General features: G+C 47.9%; 6 protein-coding genes and 1 non-coding gene across 7 annotated transcripts; 4 read left to right on the top strand and 3 right to left on the bottom strand.

Annotated features, from left to right (window-relative positions):
* Nucleotides 1-66: 66 nt before the first annotated feature.
* On the bottom strand, nt 67-2,035 carry FOMMEDRAFT_132022 (translation initiation factor eIF3g; the record flags this gene model as incomplete). Its single annotated transcript, XM_007263602.1, has 7 exons — nt 67-89; nt 150-509; nt 585-750; nt 809-979; nt 1,043-1,140; nt 1,199-1,239; nt 2,025-2,035. 7 exons carry the CDS (start codon nt 2,033-2,035, stop codon nt 67-69), a joined length of 870 nt encoding a protein of 289 aa, XP_007263664.1.
* On the bottom strand, nt 2,025-7,699 carry FOMMEDRAFT_138950 (Creatinase/aminopeptidase). The gene is made up of 26 exons (XM_007263601.1): nt 7,506-7,699; nt 7,372-7,440; nt 7,236-7,317; nt 7,153-7,184; nt 7,067-7,098; nt 6,795-6,846; nt 6,599-6,745; nt 6,412-6,549; nt 6,179-6,354; nt 6,066-6,119; nt 5,814-6,013; nt 5,690-5,751; nt 5,580-5,635; nt 5,508-5,529; nt 5,415-5,455; nt 5,253-5,352; nt 5,186-5,195; nt 5,091-5,131; nt 5,015-5,021; nt 4,887-4,960; nt 4,771-4,815; nt 4,580-4,704; nt 4,024-4,453; nt 2,580-3,947; nt 2,284-2,518; nt 2,025-2,131 (listed from the first exon to the last, which is right to left on the bottom strand). The coding sequence occupies exons 1-23, from the start codon at nt 7,615-7,617 to the stop codon at nt 4,292-4,294; spliced, it is 1,839 nt and encodes a 612-aa protein (XP_007263663.1). The 5' UTR covers nt 7,618-7,699; the 3' UTR covers nt 2,025-2,131; nt 2,284-2,518; nt 2,580-3,947; nt 4,024-4,291.
* Nucleotides 7,700-7,825: 126 nt separating this feature from the next.
* Nucleotides 7,826-7,905, top strand: FOMMEDRAFT_t21. The gene has a single exon. It is a non-coding gene; the product is annotated as a tRNA-Val (tRNA).
* Nucleotides 7,906-8,684: 779 nt separating this feature from the next.
* Nucleotides 8,685-10,339, top strand: FOMMEDRAFT_132020 (DUF803-domain-containing protein; the record flags this gene model as incomplete). The annotated part of the gene is made up of 6 exons (XM_007263600.1): nt 8,685-8,768; nt 8,824-8,920; nt 9,046-9,121; nt 9,174-9,334; nt 9,392-9,683; nt 9,736-10,339. 6 exons carry the CDS (start codon nt 8,685-8,687, stop codon nt 10,337-10,339), a joined length of 1,314 nt encoding a protein of 437 aa, XP_007263662.1.
* A 1,514-nt stretch (nt 10,340-11,853) lies between these two features.
* Nucleotides 11,854-12,637, top strand: FOMMEDRAFT_165917 (uncharacterized protein; the record flags this gene model as incomplete). The annotated part of the gene is made up of 3 exons (XM_007263599.1): nt 11,854-12,158; nt 12,343-12,488; nt 12,549-12,637. A coding segment is annotated over one exon (198 nt), but the record flags the coding sequence as incomplete, so codon positions are not given.
* A 285-nt stretch (nt 12,638-12,922) lies between these two features.
* FOMMEDRAFT_145033 (uncharacterized protein) lies at nt 12,923-14,317 on the top strand. Its single transcript, XM_007263598.1, has 5 exons — nt 12,923-13,108; nt 13,159-13,339; nt 13,398-13,487; nt 13,544-13,703; nt 13,755-14,317. The coding sequence occupies exons 1-5, from the start codon at nt 12,997-12,999 to the stop codon at nt 14,310-14,312; spliced, it is 1,101 nt and encodes a 366-aa protein (XP_007263660.1). The 5' UTR covers nt 12,923-12,996; the 3' UTR covers nt 14,313-14,317.
* A 3,411-nt stretch (nt 14,318-17,728) lies between these two features.
* On the bottom strand, nt 17,729-18,797 carry FOMMEDRAFT_152834 (uncharacterized protein; the record flags this gene model as incomplete). Its single annotated transcript, XM_007263597.1, has 2 exons — nt 17,729-18,322; nt 18,399-18,797. The coding sequence occupies 2 exons, from the start codon at nt 18,795-18,797 to the stop codon at nt 17,729-17,731; spliced, it is 993 nt and encodes a 330-aa protein (XP_007263659.1).
* Between the last annotated feature and the right edge of the window lie 78 nt (nt 18,798-18,875).

Below are 18,875 nucleotides of genomic sequence, written 5' to 3'. Positions count from 1 at the left end.
CCACACATGCCATACATGTACATCACATTGCAGAGTAGAGAAATACACTCAGACAACACAATAAATCTACAGCCGTGAGTCCCGAGGTTCTGTAAAAATATGATGTTCAGTCCACACAGAAAAAGAGTTCACAAGAAAGAACAACTTACGCGGCTTTGCCCATTGGACATTCAAAATCAGGCTATCGTAGCCCCATCCGTGCATTTTACCCATCGCAACCTCCGCAACAGCTCGGTCCTCAAAGCTGACAAACGCGAAGCCCTTGCTTTGCCCCGTCTCACGATCTTTTCCGACAAACACGCGCACAACACGTCCGAACACGCTGAACAATTCCCGCAGGTCCTGGTCTGTCGTGTCGTCCGACACATTCGTCACACGCAACGTCGGCAGGTCATCCCGAGAGCCCCCAATCCGGCCCATCGCCTCGCCTCGCCCGGCGGCACCAGCGCGCATCGAAGGAGGCACGTATTTTCCACCCGTAGGCGCGGCAGGGGCGGGGACTTCTTCGTCTCCAGGTGGAGTTTCTGTGCGTGGCGTTAGCGAATTCAAGTCTGTTACACCTCGATACGACAAGAGAAACGTACCCAATCCAGCTGGGGATACAGCCTCAAGGCCTGCGAAGGAGTCCTTGAGAGGACATCTCGCCGTAAAGTGATCCCGCTTGCATATTCGACAGCGTACAGCTCCAGCGCCCGCCTTTGCAAGGCTCGCTCTAATGTTCTCCTCAGGTGTCGGCTCGGGTTCGGATGACTGCAGTAAATGCGATGAGCGTCTGCTATACAAGCGAAGTGTGAATGCAGCAGCGTACCTTGTTGCCAGCGCTAATTTTCAATACGACGTTCTCCCCAACAGTAGTCGTCGCTCGATCGGGCCCAGGTTTATTTCCCTTCTCCTGTCCAAACTTTGCCCAGTTCTTGCGTTCTGCGACGGCATGCTGTACCACCGTCTTCTGCACTGTACGCCTTATTCGTTTTGTTATCTTGAGTTACACAGCTCTATATGAGGCACAGCATCAACGGCGCTGTAATCCAAATACACGCACTTTTACTTTCTTGCCCTCGTCGTTGACAGAGTACTCGACGACGGTGATGATGCCATTTTCGTCGACAGATTCCTCAGGTTTTGGGAGGCGCGGATGTTCTGTGCGAGGAGAAATGAGATCGAGCAATGATTTGTAGAAGGGATGCTGTAAGCGCACCAAGTTCGTCGACTTCGTCGGCCCACAAAATTTTTTGAGCTCTGCAGTGCGGATGAGCATAACCCTAAGCCAAAGAGGATACAGTTTGCATACGTTTTCGCGGCCATAAATTTGTACAGTGCTTCACTTCGAAATGGAGTAGAAGGTAGACTAATCGACTGCTCGAGTCCAATACACAGCAGTGACACGCTGAGTCATGCGTGACCACGACAAAACGCATACAGTAACAGAGGGTACGTGCTTTGCCAGTGCCACCCACAACATGCCCCTCTTCGACCTGCCAGAGGAGATCCTGCTGATCATCCTCTCATCCCTCGGGGCCCGTGATCTTCTCACGTTCGCCGCTGTAAACCGCTGCGCAAAAAGGTTCTTCGAATCCTCGACCCGTCTCCAGTACATCGCCCAACTAGACGCCGCAGGATGCATTGATCTGTCTCTCGATGCCCCCTACAAATCCAAATACACAAACGACGGCGACGGCGACGGCGACGACAACGCTACAGAACCTGCATTGCCTATAGCTCTCCGTCTGGAATACTTGAGGATGCGCGAGGACCGCTGGCGCCAGCTCGACCTCCGCAAGAACGCCAGGCATCTTGATCTTCCTTGCCCGGCCCAGGTCAGCATATACGATCTGTCTGCAGGCGTCTTCGCATACGGAGAATTCGGTCAAGAGAAAATCGCTCACACGCTAGACCTGCGAGAGGTCTCCCGTCGAGGTGAGGGCATCGTGCTGGAGGACAGCGTCAATCGGTTGCCAGACGGTGCACTAGTGGAACTGCCACACTCGGACGTTCGTTGGGAGACCTTCATCTTTGATGGTGACAATGGTGACATTGCGGACTTTAGCCTCGCTCTCAAGGAGTACGACCTTTTCGTGCTCGTTAGTTATTCTATAAAAAGCTATGATGCAGATTCCGCTAATGCAGAAGAGTGAGTTTGCATTTTCTTCCGTTTATCGCGCTCTTTACACGAAAATTCATAATCAATTCCATGCGACGAGCTTCAAATGCATTGATTATCACCATCCGTATAAAGAGCGGAAGTCCCTGAAGTACTACCCTTAACTGACCTATCACACCCAGTATGCAAGTAATAAAAGCCAATTTGTATCAGTTTTCAAGCAAGTCGCTACATCCATTAGCAAAGGAACCAATATTGCCAATCGCAGAAAAACCGGCATCTTACCGTCGACCCTCCCCAATCATGGAGGTTGCAGGAAAGTATCTCATTATTATGCTGACTTTTCCTAGAGCTGTTGTTCGTAATGTCGTCGAGGACCTGTACGTCTTTAACTGGCAAACAGGGAAACTTATCCACGTACGTCTTGTATATTCCCTTTCAATACCCTATACCAATCTGAGCGTCTTTTTCATGTTAGCATCAGGAATACGATGATGAAACTTATTGTAGTCTAGCCTTTGTCACACCATCCCTCTTTGTTATGCCGAATATGGAAGACAGCTCGCTTGACCTTATCCACATATTCCCAGCACCAGACGGTTCTGAAAGGGTGTGTTGGCTACGAAGACTTCAACTACCGGATCTCGTCGAAGGATTCCACCTACGTAGTGCGTCATGTCGCAGCGATCCAAATCCTACCTCATCGACCCCAGATCCACTGAACCCGGGAGGATGTACTCCGACTGAAGATCCTGGTGGAGGCAACGTACGAAGAAAATCGTGGGGTGCAGCTCGACATGGGATCTCTGCTGACCCACTCCGCGCGATTATATCCTTCAACTTTATCGTTATGAACGAAGATACTCATGGTATGCCCTTTGGCCCCTCGGCGAACCTTATCGTGCATCGTTCGACGCTTGCGCGGCTCGCGCTGGAAGTCTTTGAGGAGCGCAAGGCCGCTGCATTGAGTGGGTGGTGTCCTGAAGTAGGCGAAGATGCTGTCCCTGTCGTGAGGTGGGAGGACTGGGGGCCGAACGTGACCCGTTGGCGACTTGAGGACGACGCGGTGGAATGGGTAACGACTACTGCGGGACAGCGGCAAGTCTTCGCTGGGCTTTCTCAGACGAATCCCTGGCGCCCTACCATCGTTGTTAGGGATTTTAATCCGTACGAGGTGAGGAAGGCTATGGCGAAGGGGGTGGGTGTGCATGTTGATAGCAGACATGGGGAACTGGAGGAAGACTCTGAAGACGAAGATGTAGACTTGTCTGAACCTGGAGAACCTGATGAGGCGATGGATAGGGATGTATTCGAGGTGTCTGCTTCGGCTGAAATGGCGGAAGTGGAAGGCGCCGGTCCATCAATCGATGCAGAAGATTACTATGTGGATCAGGGACTGGGTCAGGCGGAAATTCAGGCTACTGCAGGACATGTAGAAGCGTCTCAAAATGCTCGCGAAGACACCGACGAGAGCACTACAGACGATGAGGACTCCCCAGATGTGATACCATTTCCGGATATTGGGGACCCACTAGTCGATCCCGTCACTCCAGACGAACTGTCTTTAGATTGGCAAGAAACCCCTCCCATGCACGTGCCTTTCCACCCTAATAATAATCCTATTGCTACCCCTGCACCATTCCCAAGCGTGATCAACGACGACAACAACACCTATCTTCGGCGGACGTCTGTCCGCGTACGGGACAAGACGCCAAAAGTCTTCAGGCAATACTTCAGGAAAGGGGAGGTGACGGGCGAGTTACCTTGTGTTGAATATACGATTGAAGGAGATGACAGTTTGTATACTGGTTTGTTAATGGATGAAGAGAGGATAATTGGGTATTTAGTGAGTATCTTTAGTTTTTAATCCATGAATGAAGTGATTTTTTTTTCTTCTTAACTTTGTGCGTGACTTGTTGCAGGAAGCGGGAGACAACCCACTTTGGGTTGATAAGATGAAGTCGATGGCCATTTTCTCGATGTATCCTTAGGCTTAAGATCGTTGTTTCTTCTTTAAACTGTTATTTATGTGAAACAAAAACAAGTTGCGAAAATGTGTTTCATAGATTGTTTATTTTCCTGTTCCCTATTACGCCACTCTTGTATTTTTGGGTTTTAATAAACGTCTTTCTTGATTACTTTCAATACCCATACGAGCATGTTTCCTGCTACTTAATCAAAAATCAAACTTCATATCGCTGTGCATTCGCGTTCGAGCCATGCCAAGGCACGAGTATCGTTCGCAAGCAGTGGGCTGAGTTTCTGGCAGATTTCCTCGTGGTATTTGTTGACCCATGTGCGTTCTGCTGGTGTGAGTAGTTCTTGTGCGATTAGTTTCGTCTGGATGGGGCACTGTGAAAGGAAAGAGCGGAATCAACATGCATTCGATAAGGCTGATGTAGAGAAGGAAGAAAAGGGGCGGGAGACGAGATGAGTGAAACTAGGGAGGAATGGGGGTAGGGAGGAAGGGAAACGTACCATTGTGACGTTCTCGAAGCATAGATATCCCTTGGACCCGAAGTCGTTTGGTGTCTTTGCCTCGCGTACTATGAGTACGTTCTCAGTGCGGATGCCGAAGTGACCGTCTTCGTAGTATCCAGGTTCTGTCAAATGGTGCATACGTTTAAGCATTTGGTGCATGATCAATTCAATAGTGCGAAATGCTGTACCGTTAGTGACGATCATACCAGCCTTAAGTGGAGTGTTGTTGTACGCTGTTTTGCGTCGCAATTTCAGTAAAGAGTATTGTGGGCTGCGTTAAGGAATATGAGCGAAGCAGACAGACCTATGCGCACGCCGATTCCGTGTGGACCTTCGTGTACGTTTAGGAAGTGTCCGACGCCGTGTCCTGTGCCATGCCTTAATGCGGCAAGTCAAGAATATAGTTCTTTTCTATGGGAAGAGGTCGTATACCTGTAGTCTTATGAAATGGAAACAACAAAGCGTTAGTTTGAACGAAGTACTATGTTTCAAAGGACATAATACTTACCAAGCCCGTCTTGCCATAATGGTCTCCGTGCCATCGCATCGCTAGGAAGATTTGCTTAGAAGGCAAGCCATAACAGGAAACTGGTTTGGCTTTACATGATGAATCCTACCGATTTGACATTAGTTCATTTAGATGAGATGGCTGTGGGATATCGATGCTCACCTGTAGTACCATTCGGGAAGACTAGGGTGTCAAGTGCAATGTGACCTTGCAGAACGCGCGTGTATGCCCTCTTTTCTTCGTCGGTAGGAGTTCCGAAGTGCTGGTGTAAGTCGGGTGAGGACGATCAGATGCGAGAAGCGCATAACGATTGGTTAGACCTACCCATGTCCTCGTTACGTCCGTCGTGCCGTCAAGAAACTGGGCTGATGCACGGTATTTAGTAACACGAGATTATCGGAACAAGACGTCGCTTACCTCCTGAATCACACAAATATACCTAATCACATGTCAGTAATAAGGACGTATAATAACGTAAATGTGACTAACCTGATCTTTCCTGACTGCCGAGCAAGTATCCCGTTCCGGCAGGTAATGGATGACGGCTTCGATGGGTATAAGGACTACGAAAGGCAAGAGGAGCAATACACGGCTCTTACCGGCGTTAGGACCAGCGGCACTTATAGTAGGGAACGATAACCCCTTGAAGTATTGAAGTTCCCTGATAAGTCGTTTGTTGAGTATAGGAACGCGATGCGGGCAGGAAGGGCAGGAAGGGCTTACGATCGGAATTCCTCAAGCTTGTCGGCAACTTGGCTTTCTGTAAAGCTCGCACCAGAATTCAATTGCTCTTCTAACCATGCCAAGTAGCGAACCAGTGCCGAGCCATCCCGAATATGACATTGGCGGAAACCCGCGAGCTCCGTGTCGTTCTTTATGGCCTTGACTTCCGCAACTAACGAAGGTGCGATGGTGAAATTATCCTGCCAAAATCTCGTAACCAGAATGATGTTTCAGTTAAAGGGGTAAACCCACTTGTCCAATGGCGTTCGCTATTGCTAGGCTCGCGTTTTGACTAAGTAGGAACCGCTGTACGTAACGCGCGCGAATTAGGGATGTTGTCAGCTCGAATGAAAGAATTGACCAACCTTTTCCGCGTTCAAGTTCAGAGTAGAGCTTAGCTCCTTCAAGTAGTCGAAAATCGACTCATACGGCTGGAGCTCGACGCTGCTGCCAAGATGGTCTCGAACGTCATCGCCAACCTGCGCTTTATCAATGAAAAGCACTGTTTTGTCCAGGGTCAAGACGACATATGCGAAAAAGACTAGAGAATATATCATCAAATGAAAATATTTAATAGTATTTGTCTTGTTCGTCTTACCGGGGTTGTAATCAATATCAGCTCCCCTGAGGTTGACAAGCCAAGCCACCTCATCAAGCATATTTACGACCATCCCAGCTGCATTCTTTTTCTGAATCTTTTCTCTAAGGTCCGCAATCTTATCTTCCAAGGACCGACCTGAGACGACATTAATGATTGGCCTGGCGCGCATATTTTGTTGACTCACCAGAATACTTGACCTCGAGAGGGTATACTTTATTCTTGACTCGCGGGGGCCTGTTGGAGCCCCATACGTCGTCTACTGGGTTCTTATTGATCGGTACGAGGTCAGAGTTCCTTTGCTCGAGAGATTTCCGTAAAGTTTGCGCGTCGGCTGGATCACAGTCAGCGTGGTGTTCTCCATAATGAGAATGTATGCTAACCAGCTGAAATGAGGGTGGGGTCAATGCCAATATGCCTTTCCTTTTCCAGTTTCTGACGATCATATTTATGAGTAATTCTTCATGAAAACGGATGATATTGACTGGCCAGGCATGACTTTGCACCTGAGAGAGTTGAGACCATATCACTCTACTCGGCAGTCATTGCCTGACAGAAGGACAGGAACGCTGTACGGGGTAGAAGCGCATATAACAGATATTCTGTCATGCATGTTGCTCTTGTTGTGAACCTGAGATTAAGTGGAACTACTCACATCGGAAAGGAATTCTTGCCACGTAGGCACGCCTGTCACGTTTTCAAAATCACGTTCAAGTAGCAATAAGTATTAGTGATTCTGACCTGGAAGGCCTGTCTTCATTAAAGTCCAGTTCCTGAGTTTATCCTTTATTGAGAACCTGTACTTGGGATATCTGATACCTTACTTGTCAAGTTGCTTTGAGGCTTGTAAGAAATAACGACCATCCGTGAATAAGTAGGCATCCGAACTGGTTACAATGGCACAACCTTTGAAATCTCTTAGTCTGTACTCAACTGAAAGAGGGGCACTGAACGTGATACCAGCAGATCCATCGAATCCAGAAATGAAAGCCCTCCGTGCGTCGCTGCGGGAAGGAAACTCGCTAAAATCTGTTGTAAAGATAGCCTTAGCAGTCAATTATTTTATCCTGCAACGCATTTATTCTGCTACACACGTGCATCCTCACTCGGAACTACAAACGCATCTATGGGAGGAGACCTGCTTGCGAGGATGCTTCTGAGTGCAGCTAATCTCTCCGTTGTATCAACTGTCTGAGATACTGCCATTCCCTGTGACAGCCGAGCCTTCAAGATTAAAGTCTGGATTGACGCTAGACGATGCGTGATTAACTCAGCGAGGCGAGATCTGCAGGAAATGCGAGCAAGCATGGGATGGGAAATGCGCGAAAGTGATATAAAAAGAAACAAAGTTGTCAAAAAATCACGTGCATTATCTTTGTCAGATTATAATTATTTTGTTCCAGTCTTACATTTAGGTTCGGTGGTCTAGTGGTTATGACGCCTGTCTTACATAATGCACACAGGCGATCGCCGGTTCGATCCCGGCCCGAATCATTTATTCATCATGGATTTTTTAACTTACAGTGCAAGTACAGGACATATTTATTGTGAATTTAATTTGTGTTAGCAGGACGTCTTGATTCACATGTTCTTAATAATCTAACGTGAAGAGTTTCCAGATGTCTCTGCCTTTACAGGCTCTTACTTTGTAATTAGTTAGGCAGATATTGTTTGTGACAATGATCAGAGAGAATATCTTTGCGTCATGGATACCAGACCGACCTTCTGAACTAAAGTCTGGCATCTAAGCTAGACTTTAGTGTTCGGCCTTTGATGGGTATCTTCTAGAGTAAGGCTATGACCAGAAACAATAGAACACGATGCCGTTACAACTGAGTATATGTGAATGTTTAGGACATCCTTCAACTTCTTGAACAAAAGGCAGTCGCAGAACTAGCTGGCATACAATACAGAGCGTATAGTAACAGAATGTGTTAGACTCAAAAAGCACTTAGATCTTCTTGCGTTTGATATGCAGCCTTTGTGTCACAGGACATTAGGAGTCTCATTAATATTAGGCCGAGTTGCAATTTACTTTCTACTTTATTATACTTCCTAACTTTGTACTTTTTTTGTGCGTCAGTAAGACATTGCTTTGCTTCCGAGTGCAAAGCAGCAAATTCGCAGCAGAAATATCTCAAATAAGGTCTAAAATAAAAGCGTGGGTAACGATACCCATATACGATCATCATCGCTGCCTGCTGCCACGATTAAGCATGCTCTTGACCTGACTGGCAGCAACGTCTGTAACCAACCTCCCGGAATAGTCAACGATGGTGGAGGACAAGTACATTGGCCTTGCGCTGGCTTTATCGAGTTCGCTAGCCATAGGAACGAGCTTCATCATCACGAAAAAGGTCGACAGTCTATTGGCAGGTCTGACTGTGTACTCATCGCTTTCTACGTACTTAGGGACTCAACGACGCTGTCAAGAATTCGGAATATGCAAATGCCTCAGACGATCATTCATACTTAAAGAACCCTATATGGTGGGCCGGCATGTCGACCAGTATGTATCACAACATTACAGGACCTCCTCTAGTGCTAACTGATTGTTTCCTGCGAAGTGGTGATTGGTGAAGGTGGGGCATGTGCTACGCTTTGGTCGATAGATGACTTACTGGCCTTCCTCAGTTGCAAATTTTGCGGCATATTTATTTGCTCCTCCTATCCTGGTTACCCCCCTTGGAGCGCTCAGTGTTCTTATAGGGCGAGTCTGCCGACTTGTTGTATCTTGTTGACTGATTCTAACCGTTGTTCAGAGCGGTGCTGGCATCGCTTCTGTTGAAGGAAGAGTTAGGGCATGTTGGTCGTGTCGGTTGCACACTTTGCTTAATAGGCTCCCTTATAATTGTACTACACGCACCTGCAGACAAGGAGGTACAGACGGTGGATGAGATTCTGCATTATGCCGTGCAACCCGGTGAGATCTATACACTTAATTTCAACCTATTTAAACTTCTGATCTTTGCGATCAAAGGATTTCTATTATATGTTCTGACCGTCCTGATTTTTACGCTTGTCGTGATCTACGCCGTCGCACCGAAATACGGACGAAAGAATCCGTTGGTCTACATATCTGTCTGCTCACTTGTTGGCTCAGTCTCCGTCATGTCCATCAAAGGATTCGGCGTGGCTTTGAAGCTAACATTTAGCGGGAATAACCAATTTACACATCCAAGCACATATGTCTTTGCTATCATTGTTGTTGTTTGCATCATGGTGCAGATGAACTACTTCAATAAGGCTCTTGACAGTTTCTCAACTAATGTGTAAGTCAAAGACAAGTTACCCGATTCCCATAACTGATTGCTTTATACATAGCGTAAATCCGATGTACTATGTCGGCTTTTCCACCGCAACACTTGTCGCCTCTCTCATTCTCTTTCAAGGACTCAACACGACGGACGGCATCACGACAGTATCCCTGTTAAGTGGCTTCGCAATCACTTTCCTTGGAGTACACCTTCTAAACTTAAGCCGAATACCCGAGCCCCCGCGCGGTCACGATTCTATTCTCGAGAACGGGTTGCTAAATCCCAGACTAAGTATTTCAGGCCGACTTTCGATGGACGGGTGGAATGGGACCGCATCAGGAAACATAGGAGGCTATCGTCCAGATGGTGCACCCCATTCCGCTGGCTTTGGCCGGCACAGCAGTTTGTATCGGCACCAAACATCTACACTGTACAGTGCTTTTGAAGAAGATGGTGAACTCGAAGAACCTGGGCGGGAAGCAGTAGGTCTACGCCGACTGCGGGAAGAACCAGAGGAAACGGATGATGATTTTAGCGATGCAGATGAACGCACGCGGTTACGATCCGTAGAGAAGACTGTCCAAAATGGTCACCTCCAGAATACTCGAAAGGAGGGGTCAAGGAGCCACAGCAGTTCTCCAAGGTTATCACCGAGAGCAGGCGGCTCGTAGCATCTTGTAATTATTGCATTCTCCTGTATAGACCATACCCTGTGGACGTTAATTGTAACTGCTTCCGAATGGTGGACAAATCAGTACAAACAGCCCCAAATATAGTCACATAACGCGTCAAACATATTGAATGGGCGTTATCGAGACTTTCTTGATCAACCAAACTTGTGTGAACCTCATTGCCATGACCATGAATTATAAACTTTCTAGGTTTATTACTGCTTGTTTGGATGACTGACAATAATGTCAGTTCTCTATGGTGATCGAGACATGGTTCGACACGTCCTCGCCATTCTCAGCTGGGAAACCAAATGAAACAAGTAGCGTAGAATTTGCTGGTGCAGCCCAGAAGCGCGGATGGTGAGTAGCGAACCCATGTTCGAATGAATGGAGTATTTATAACTATGGTGGCAAGTTGACTCTGTAGGCTGCGCGTAAGTTGCACAAAATTGTAGCCCTTCCCAAGCCCCACTCACCAAATTACACGGAAGGCCTAGAATCGTCTGATCAATAGGACTATGATGCACATCCAGAGTAAGGCATCGTGTCATCCGATTCCACCTCCCAGGCCCTGACGTCCACCACGCATGTACTACTACTAGTACTGCACACGGTCTTTCCTTTCACCATGTCAGACACGGTCAGCGCGTCACAGCCGCTCTCATTCGTGTCGAGACTCGTGCAAACTTTGATTCCGAAGGTTCTCTGCCTGCATTTCGAGAGTGCAATCAAGCTAGATAATGGGGTTCCATCGTGGACCTCACGAAGCACACGTATAGTGACTTCCGTAACCAAGGTTAGTTCTCTGCTTCTCGGCCACAGTTCGATAATACAATCAAAGTGTTGCAAGTAGTGTGATGCATTGATCAAGGTTCTAGATACAAAGGGGGGAAGATTGGCCAAAATACGGACATGGACCTGAAGAAGTCGTTCTTTACTACGATAAGTCCGAGATTAACGACGCACTCTCATGGGTGAATATTAGTGCAGTGGCTATTTGAGTTCTTCCGGAGAATGACTCAGTATGACTCATTCGGATGGACGACTTGGGTGTGCTCTAGGCCCTTAGGATAATGCGTGCCACTGTGAGCCGCAGTAAGTTCGGTATAACAACTCAAGATTTCCGACACGACTATCTGGAAAGTTTTAGGACCGAAATTGAAGACGTTCTTCTGCGAGTCACAACCCTCTGATTACGGTATACCGCGAATTCGACTAGTGCCACCAAATTATTTGTGCCAGGCCTAGTGGAAATCTAACGGCTTATTTCAGTCTAAGGCTCTCGGTGACTTTTTATCGATGTTCCACAAAAAATTGCCATTAAGAAGCAACGTTCTCTCACGAATTGTGGTCAAGGCGGCACCCCAGCACCTCAACTTTCTTCTATGAAATCGCAGAGGAACAGGAAGACGCACTTCATGCACTTGAGCGTTTATTATCCGCCGACTCGTTGCAGGGTCCTTCCTGACGCGAAGTTTCTCGTTGCTTCTTGTTTTGAGGCTAACACGATGTAGGGCCAAGGCTACTGTGCCGGCGAAACAACGCCCGGAATCTGTCACCAACATCTTCATCGACTTCCCGTCAAAAGAGAAGAAGATGGAAACGAGCCAGTAAATGATATACGCAACGAGAGCTTCCATTGCAAATTGCAATCGGGTTTCATTTCTGCGTCCAGACAACCATTTGATGAACTGATTATAGGACCGGAATGAAAACTAAACAGACGTCTCTATTTACTGCCTCCATGAAGTCAAATCATAAAACGAGCGTTCAGCCTAGATAAGCTCAGATCGAGTGCGCCAGAGGAACGCGTGGATCCGTGAGTTCATCAGAAGGGATTGCCGTAAGTCCTGTTTAAGTCATTCACAGCCACGAGCACTCACTTTAATCCATTGCAACTGTCCAATGGCTCCATCAAGTGCGTTTGGGAAGGTGCAATCGGATTTCATCAGATAAGACCTGCGCTGACATGAACTTAATTACAGGCAATAACACCCTCTTAGCTTGGAAACGGATTTCGCGGGAGCGAATGCCGAATGGCGCTATTTCCGCACTCCATTTTGAGACATCATACTTGATATATCGCAGTTCTCCGCCACCTGTTTGTCTTCCGTCCGGTGTCTTCCGTGACTAACTATGGCCAAGAACGGCGAGTATTGAATGCGATTTGATAAAGCGCCTTCGGAGTCTGAGTCTGATCTTTGAGTAGCCTACCAATCGCAACATCTCCACGATTCGTCACTTCTCTTCGCCAAATGCCGGACATCTAAGTCCGGGGTGAGCGCACCGCAAATACTTCTGCCCTGACTCTGCCAACGGCGGCTTTGAAGGTGATCGTGCGGGAGGAAACTCGGAGCACGACTGCGCATGACGCGCCAAGTTCTCGTCCCTACGCTCTCACCTTGAGCAGACCTAAGCCAACTTACGCTGATCATGTGCGTGAAGCGTGGTTTGTACCACTCCATCTCTTTTGTCGACCTCGAGCCGGAGGACAAGTGCGTCTGTACTTATAAACAGTTCGACGTTGTCCTTCCTAAAGAGTCCGGCGATCCGGTGCTTATTTTTCCAGCTTCCAGATTGATTCTGCCATTCATTCCCAAGTGTTCTATTCAGGCCGGTTCTCCACTTTCTCCGCCGGCTACATCTACATATGTAAGATGGTTAACGCTCCGTCATATTTAAGAGCAGTCATTTGTGGCTCGTTCCCTCTGGACAGTCGCAAAATGCAGAATTCAACTGGCTTAGGATATACTACCCATCCCTCTTTACGTAGGTGTCGTCTAAGCCGACGTCCTTCCTATTAACCAATCCAGCTACAGATCTCCGAGATGCTCATGATGCTCACGTAGTGTTTGAGGCTGTTCGGCTTGGGCTACTCCCTCTTATCAAACGTCGCCTCACTTCGGAAGAACGAGATCAGCTTTGCTCAGGCAATGTCTTTGTCTGGGAGGAGGCTGAGCACAAGGGCGGACTTGAGCGCTGGACTGACGGACGGCGATGGTACACAGAGCCACAATCACATCTTTGTATAACGGTCGTCTTACATTCATGTATATAGGTCCCAGAGTCGCATGAAGGGCGAATATCTCTTCTATGAAGAGAAAGTGGAAACAACCGAGGAAGAAAAACAGGCGAAAGCTGCTCGAAGGTACTTATCCCTCTTGAGCAAGTACACATGATTGCCTCAACTCTTTTCGCTAACAGGGCAAGTCGCAATGCTGGCCACCCAGTTCCGAACGTTCCTACTAGACGTCAAGACCGTCCGGCTAAGCCCAACGGTCTTACGAAGCAGACCTACTCAACCCAAGTCTATTTGTCCAGCCAACAGTCCCCTCGCAAATGGCACATTGTCGCATACTTCTCGGTATGGATCTTTGCTTGCGCTGTTGGTTTTTCCAACTCAAAAGTAACTCAGGGAACGGATTATACTCGTCTTCCGGTTATTGAGAACTTTGAATACCTTCGCCGTATTCGTATCCCCGACGGAATTTTTTTCTCCGCGAAGGGGTTAGTCAAGAGATCGGAGGCTAACCATGCCGACGTTGATGGTGACGACGACTATTCAGCAGGCTCTAGTTTGTATGGCGGTGACGATTTCGCAGTCTCAAGTCCAATGCAGCAATCTGCACTGAAGGACTTCTACCCAGTCAATAGTCCTACCTCAGGTCCGCAGTACGACCGTCGTACAATGGACGAAAGGCACCCGTGGCCACCGTCCTCCTCTACTGTTCGATCAACTCGAGCGAATAGTCATGATTCCGCTACTCTTCCGAGGCTCTCCACTATTGCGCCACTTGCTCCTTCAGATCATTTCTCCCTGCATTCATCCTCACCCGGCACTCTGTCTCGTGCTAATCCGATGGATACTGCGGTTCGTCATCTTCCGTCTGCGCATGGCTCTGCATCTCGTAGCTACCGGCCACTTTCTCCTGAAGATCGTCGAGCCCTGAGCACGTTCAAAGTTGTGATTTGAACTAGGAGATTACAGTGTTTAATTAATATATTTTCTCACTGACAGCCTCTTCTGAAGATGTGTGGTCCTTTCTATGTTTCCAGCACACAACGAAGAGATGGATGTCATACGTATTGTCCGCGTGAGTATGAACTTCCGCTTACAACAAGGCCTTCCAGGAAAAGAAACAACACAAATTTCGCTCAATTTTGTTTTCACATCGCGAGGTGTCTGATGAAAGCAATAACACCGCCATGTTCCTAATGGCAATTCCAGCGTTAAGGGCAACTTCCATTCGAGCGGACGCTTTCGCATATATACCATAACAACCTCCAAGACGATATCAACACAAAAAGCCTTGTCGATGGTCATTCCACAAGGGTGGAAAGTAAGGGAAAGCGGCGCAATGCCCGCGATAAATGCAAATTACAAAGCGCACGGCGATTAGTCTCCGAGCCCATACTGCATTTTTGTCTATCTGACTTTTACCGCCTTGCAGTTGACACGCCGTTCTAGCCTGCTCCTTTGTGGTCTATCCTTATGAATGCAGATGAAGAAACGAGCAAATTTTTCTCCCTTCCTCCATCCTCTTTTTCATCCCCCTACGCTGACCTCTTCACGAGGGAAACATGAGACAGAACTGATTTACAAGCGAACGTGCCGTATCTTAGATATTGTATCCGGGTGCGAAGGTTTGTCCTTCCGTCTTCCTTGGTCCATCTTCATTACAATTATATTAATATTCTGAACGTTTCAATCCACACAGATCCACTCATTATATCGATGCATCGCCGCATTGCATATCTATAATCCTTGGTGGAGCGTGCTTCCTTCTGAATTATCAGTTGAATCATCGTGAACGAGGAGGCGGACGAGTTGACGCTCCTTTCAATACAGCTCATTATTTGTTTAAACAAAGTTTAACCGAATATGTTCCTTCTACAGTTCCTGCGTCATAATATTCTACAACAGGGCTCAGGCATTGTCGTATCATCTGCCACCCTTCAAAGTCTACAAGGCTATCAGCGGGTGGTGTATTGATGGTGTACCCACCGTGCTCCGCTTCATTCCGAGGCTGCTCCTTGCTCCTACGAGTCGCTGGGAGCTTTGGGAGCGCGGCGTCTGTCAGCAGCCCACTCGAAACCAGACATTTTCTTCCGCGAGCAAGCAGTCTTGGGAATGGGGATACTCATATTAGACCCTTCAGTCATGAAGGTGAGTAGCGGACGTTTTGCTGAACTAGATTCCATGCGCTGATCTATTGCGTCCCTTGTCGTTCCATCCAGGTACCTCGGTGCTTGTGACGCACGGGCTAGAGGTGCGACGCGCCGGACGGCCAGAAACGGCGTTAGGACGAAAAGTTGCTAACACCGAGACCAAGTTTGCACGACGTTCATTCGGTACGTAGGGTGCTAGTGCCTGAACCTTTGCTAGACGAGCTTACGGTTCGCTTATAGCGTTGTACTGGTTGAATGTAACGTTGATCTGGCATCAGCTGAACACCAGCAGGAGGGCGTATCATTTTCAACCATCTGTCAAAATCCCCATGCAGCTTGGGGTTCTCATCGGACGGACCTCCGGACCTCGAGGAGATGGTCGAGTGACGTACTCTTGAAGAGTTGCAGGTCAGGAGGCTGGAATCTGCGTTGATACGTCCTGACCATCGCAAGCCGCTTCGCCTTCGTAATGAATACTCGTCATATGGCACTTCATGGTTAAAAGGAGACGTACGTCTTCCCCGTTCCGTTCTACCTCTTTCGATGCATCGGCTGTGCCAACTTTCCCAAACAAATTCTGGAGTCCAGAATCGCACACATATAATGTTGCGCCAAGCTGGAGGGACTGTCCTGGTAAGTTTGCCTCCCATCGTCTAAAAGTAATGCTCTGCATCTCATCTTGCCAAGGTTTACCCATGACCGCGCTAGAACCACTTTTTTGGACTCCTTGGACCACGAGGCACCTGAATCATCGAGCCTTGAGACCATGCGGCCTCTGAGACAGCGCGATTGACCGTATTCCAGGTTCAATACAAGAGCGAAGGTACGTCGACTCCGACTCTGCTAGATGTAAGTGAGCCGAGACATACGAGGCTGCTGTCCGTGGCAATTATCCGCCTGTTTGGTCAGCGAGTGTCCTCTTAGGACACGCGTGTGTTTTGCGAAGAATCGACTGTTTAGATTGCTTACCATACAACTATCTGGCGCGTATGTACTCCAGAACAACGAGCGTGTCACGCTTCTCATTTATGTAGCTAAATGGGCTCCGTAGAGGAGGTTGACTTTCTAGTTTATATACCCCTTGAGTGGGAAGTGCATAAAGGATGGTACGTCTGCAGGCGGTCATTAACAAATCGCTCGAAGTCGATTATCATTTCTCCAGCGTCCACAGCTTACGTATACTGCACGAGTTCTTCGAATATCGGCTCGTGAGATCTTCGGAAGAAGTTGTTCTATATAATTGATCCTGCTCCGCTTCTGGGCGCAACGGCTTCTACAGTGGGAATTGAATTTCGGCAGAACCACAAAATACGCACATACATACATTTAAGTCTGTTGTATTCTTCACCTCCGCAATGCCATGTGCGGATTTTGACAATTGGTCCCGGCCTCGGAGCAGATGCAACCTTGCTACTTAATAGCTCCCGAAGGATTAGGCAAAATTCCCTGTCCTTCCAAAACCATAGATGCTCGTATGGTAAAGAGATTACTCTATTTGTAGATGGCGAAAGTCCATCGTCGGAGGTTTTTGAAGGGATAATCGGAGACATACATTGTTGCCTTTTTGAGCATTTGAGTGAAGTCTTGATAGACCGGCAAATACTCGCAGGAGACGATTTGTGCCAATTTCCAAAGTACCGAATATTTTACATGTAGATTTCCGTACCCTCCGACTTTCTTTCCTTTCCTCTTAAAATCCGCATCAACGCGATTTAGCATGCTTCATGTATCTGGTGAAATGTCCGGGCACTAATGCAATAAGCTTATTCCCGCGACGGACAAAAATATCTGCAAACACGCGTGAAAGAAAAGCAATACTCATAGCAGTAGCTTGCGGTGATATCCTATAAAAGATGTCCGTCTCAGAAGAGGAGCAAGTTTGATGCAAATAGTACTGTAAGAGAAAGGGGATTTACAATGCGTCAACAATGTGTAAACGTGGCGCAGGATTGAGACTAGGAATTTATCACGGAAGCAATTGCCGATACGATACGTACAATGAGAAGAAACGCGATGTAACTAGATACAAGAAAATTTATGGAGGCCATTATATAAAAATAAATAAGTTATAATATTCGTCCGTCTCCTCGGATTGTAGAAGTATGCTTATGGTAGAGGCTCGCAGAAGGACCTGGAAATACTTCATTCGTGATGTAAGTTATAGGAATAGTAACATGCAGAAACATATGGACTGACGTACGTGCGAAGAAAAACTTCAGACTAGAAGTTCGACATACGCTGGGAACGGGAAGCGGAGTTCGACACCAATGACTCGCGCCTGCTGCCAGACGGACCGTCTCGCCCGCATGAGTGTGAGAGCTCATGAGCAGGGTTGGCTGTGGGTCGGGGGCCGCCATAGTTGGCCCCGCGCCGATCCATGAGGGAGTGAAGATGTTTTGCGAGTTTTCTCTCATATTCCTCCGAGTACATGTCCTTCTCCAACTCGGCCTCAATATGGTGTCGTGGCGTCGGCTGACCTGGCCTGTATCCGAGAACTGCTACGTCCGGATGCCTTGTAATTTCGACCAGTTTCTTCCGAAGTCGCCCGGCCGTAGAGACCTTCTTCTCCTTCTTGGGGAACAAGTATGGAATGACAGAGACGGGAAGTGCATCCGGAGGGAAGGTCGCAGTTTGATACTGCGCTTGTACTTGTTCCTGGCCCCCAGCATGGTCAATGTGGCAGCACCTGGCACTAGGGTGTTGGCGAGCGGTGTGATGGGGGTCACGGTGGGCACTATCATGATCGTTTTGGTAGCCGTTGCCGTAGCCATGAATAGATGCGTGCTCCTTCTCTAGCGGGTAGTGAACATAATGCTAGACAAAGGGGAAAAAATAGCAGAATGTGAATAAACGATGTGGATCGATATAGATCATTGAGATTGAAACATACGCTATGACGGGGATCATGGTATTCTTGGTTCGAGTATCCCAGGCTGTCACCCTTGGACGAGTCTGGATACATCATGGAGGAGCGGCGGGATGTGCATTCCGGGGCACCAGAGTCATAATCATCGACAGGGACAGGGCGATACTGTCCGGATTTGCGACGCTGTCGACGAGTAGGACGAATAGGAGGATAATATAGCTCGGTCCCGCTAGACTCCGCCATACGTTGTGTTTTGTAGTCGTCATCACCATACATATCAATGAGCTCCTCGGCAGTACATGGAATGGATTCATTGTATCGTGTGTTTTCAATGAGCGTCGCGTCGCTGTCTCGGTGGGCACGCTCACGTCGAGGGCTGGAACAAGTATAGCTTGGACTGCACGTGGTAGAAGAGTATTCCATTGCGTGGAAGAGAGAAGGGCGAGGTAGAGGATGGTTAGACGTTAAGGAAGATGAACTCGTTGTGTGCCGTTTTATGCT

The sequence above is a fragment of the Fomitiporia mediterranea genome (genome assembly GCF_000271605.1).
Source record: "Fomitiporia mediterranea MF3/22 unplaced genomic scaffold FOMMEscaffold_3, whole genome shotgun sequence".
Taxonomy (NCBI): domain Eukaryota; kingdom Fungi; phylum Basidiomycota; class Agaricomycetes; order Hymenochaetales; family Hymenochaetaceae; genus Fomitiporia; species Fomitiporia mediterranea.
The sequence above is the reverse complement of the archived record's forward strand: the minus strand, read 5'-3'. Positions and strand labels throughout refer to the sequence as shown.

Excerpts from the sequence above, each read along its gene's own strand:
- FOMMEDRAFT_138950 (XM_007263601.1), bottom strand. The coding sequence starts at position 7,617 with ATGGCAGTATCTCAGACAGTTGATACAACGGAGAGATTAGCTGCACTC. Across the intron at positions 6,014-6,065 it reads TAGCGAACGCCATTGGACAA|GATAATTTCACCATCGCACC; the intron begins GTGGGTTTACCC and ends AGATTTTGGCAG. Across the intron at positions 5,353-5,414 it reads CGGACGTAACGAGGACATGG|CACTTCGGAACTCCTACCGA; the intron begins GTAGGTCTAACC and ends GACTTACACCAG.
- FOMMEDRAFT_145033 (XM_007263598.1), top strand. The coding sequence starts at position 12,997 with ATGGTTAACGCTCCGTCATATTTAAGAGCAGTCATTTGTGGCTCGTTC. Across the intron at positions 13,340-13,397 it reads TGGACTGACGGACGGCGATG|GTCCCAGAGTCGCATGAAGG; the intron begins GTACACAGAGCC and ends TCATGTATATAG. Across the intron at positions 13,488-13,543 it reads CAGGCGAAAGCTGCTCGAAG|GGCAAGTCGCAATGCTGGCC; the intron begins GTACTTATCCCT and ends TTTCGCTAACAG.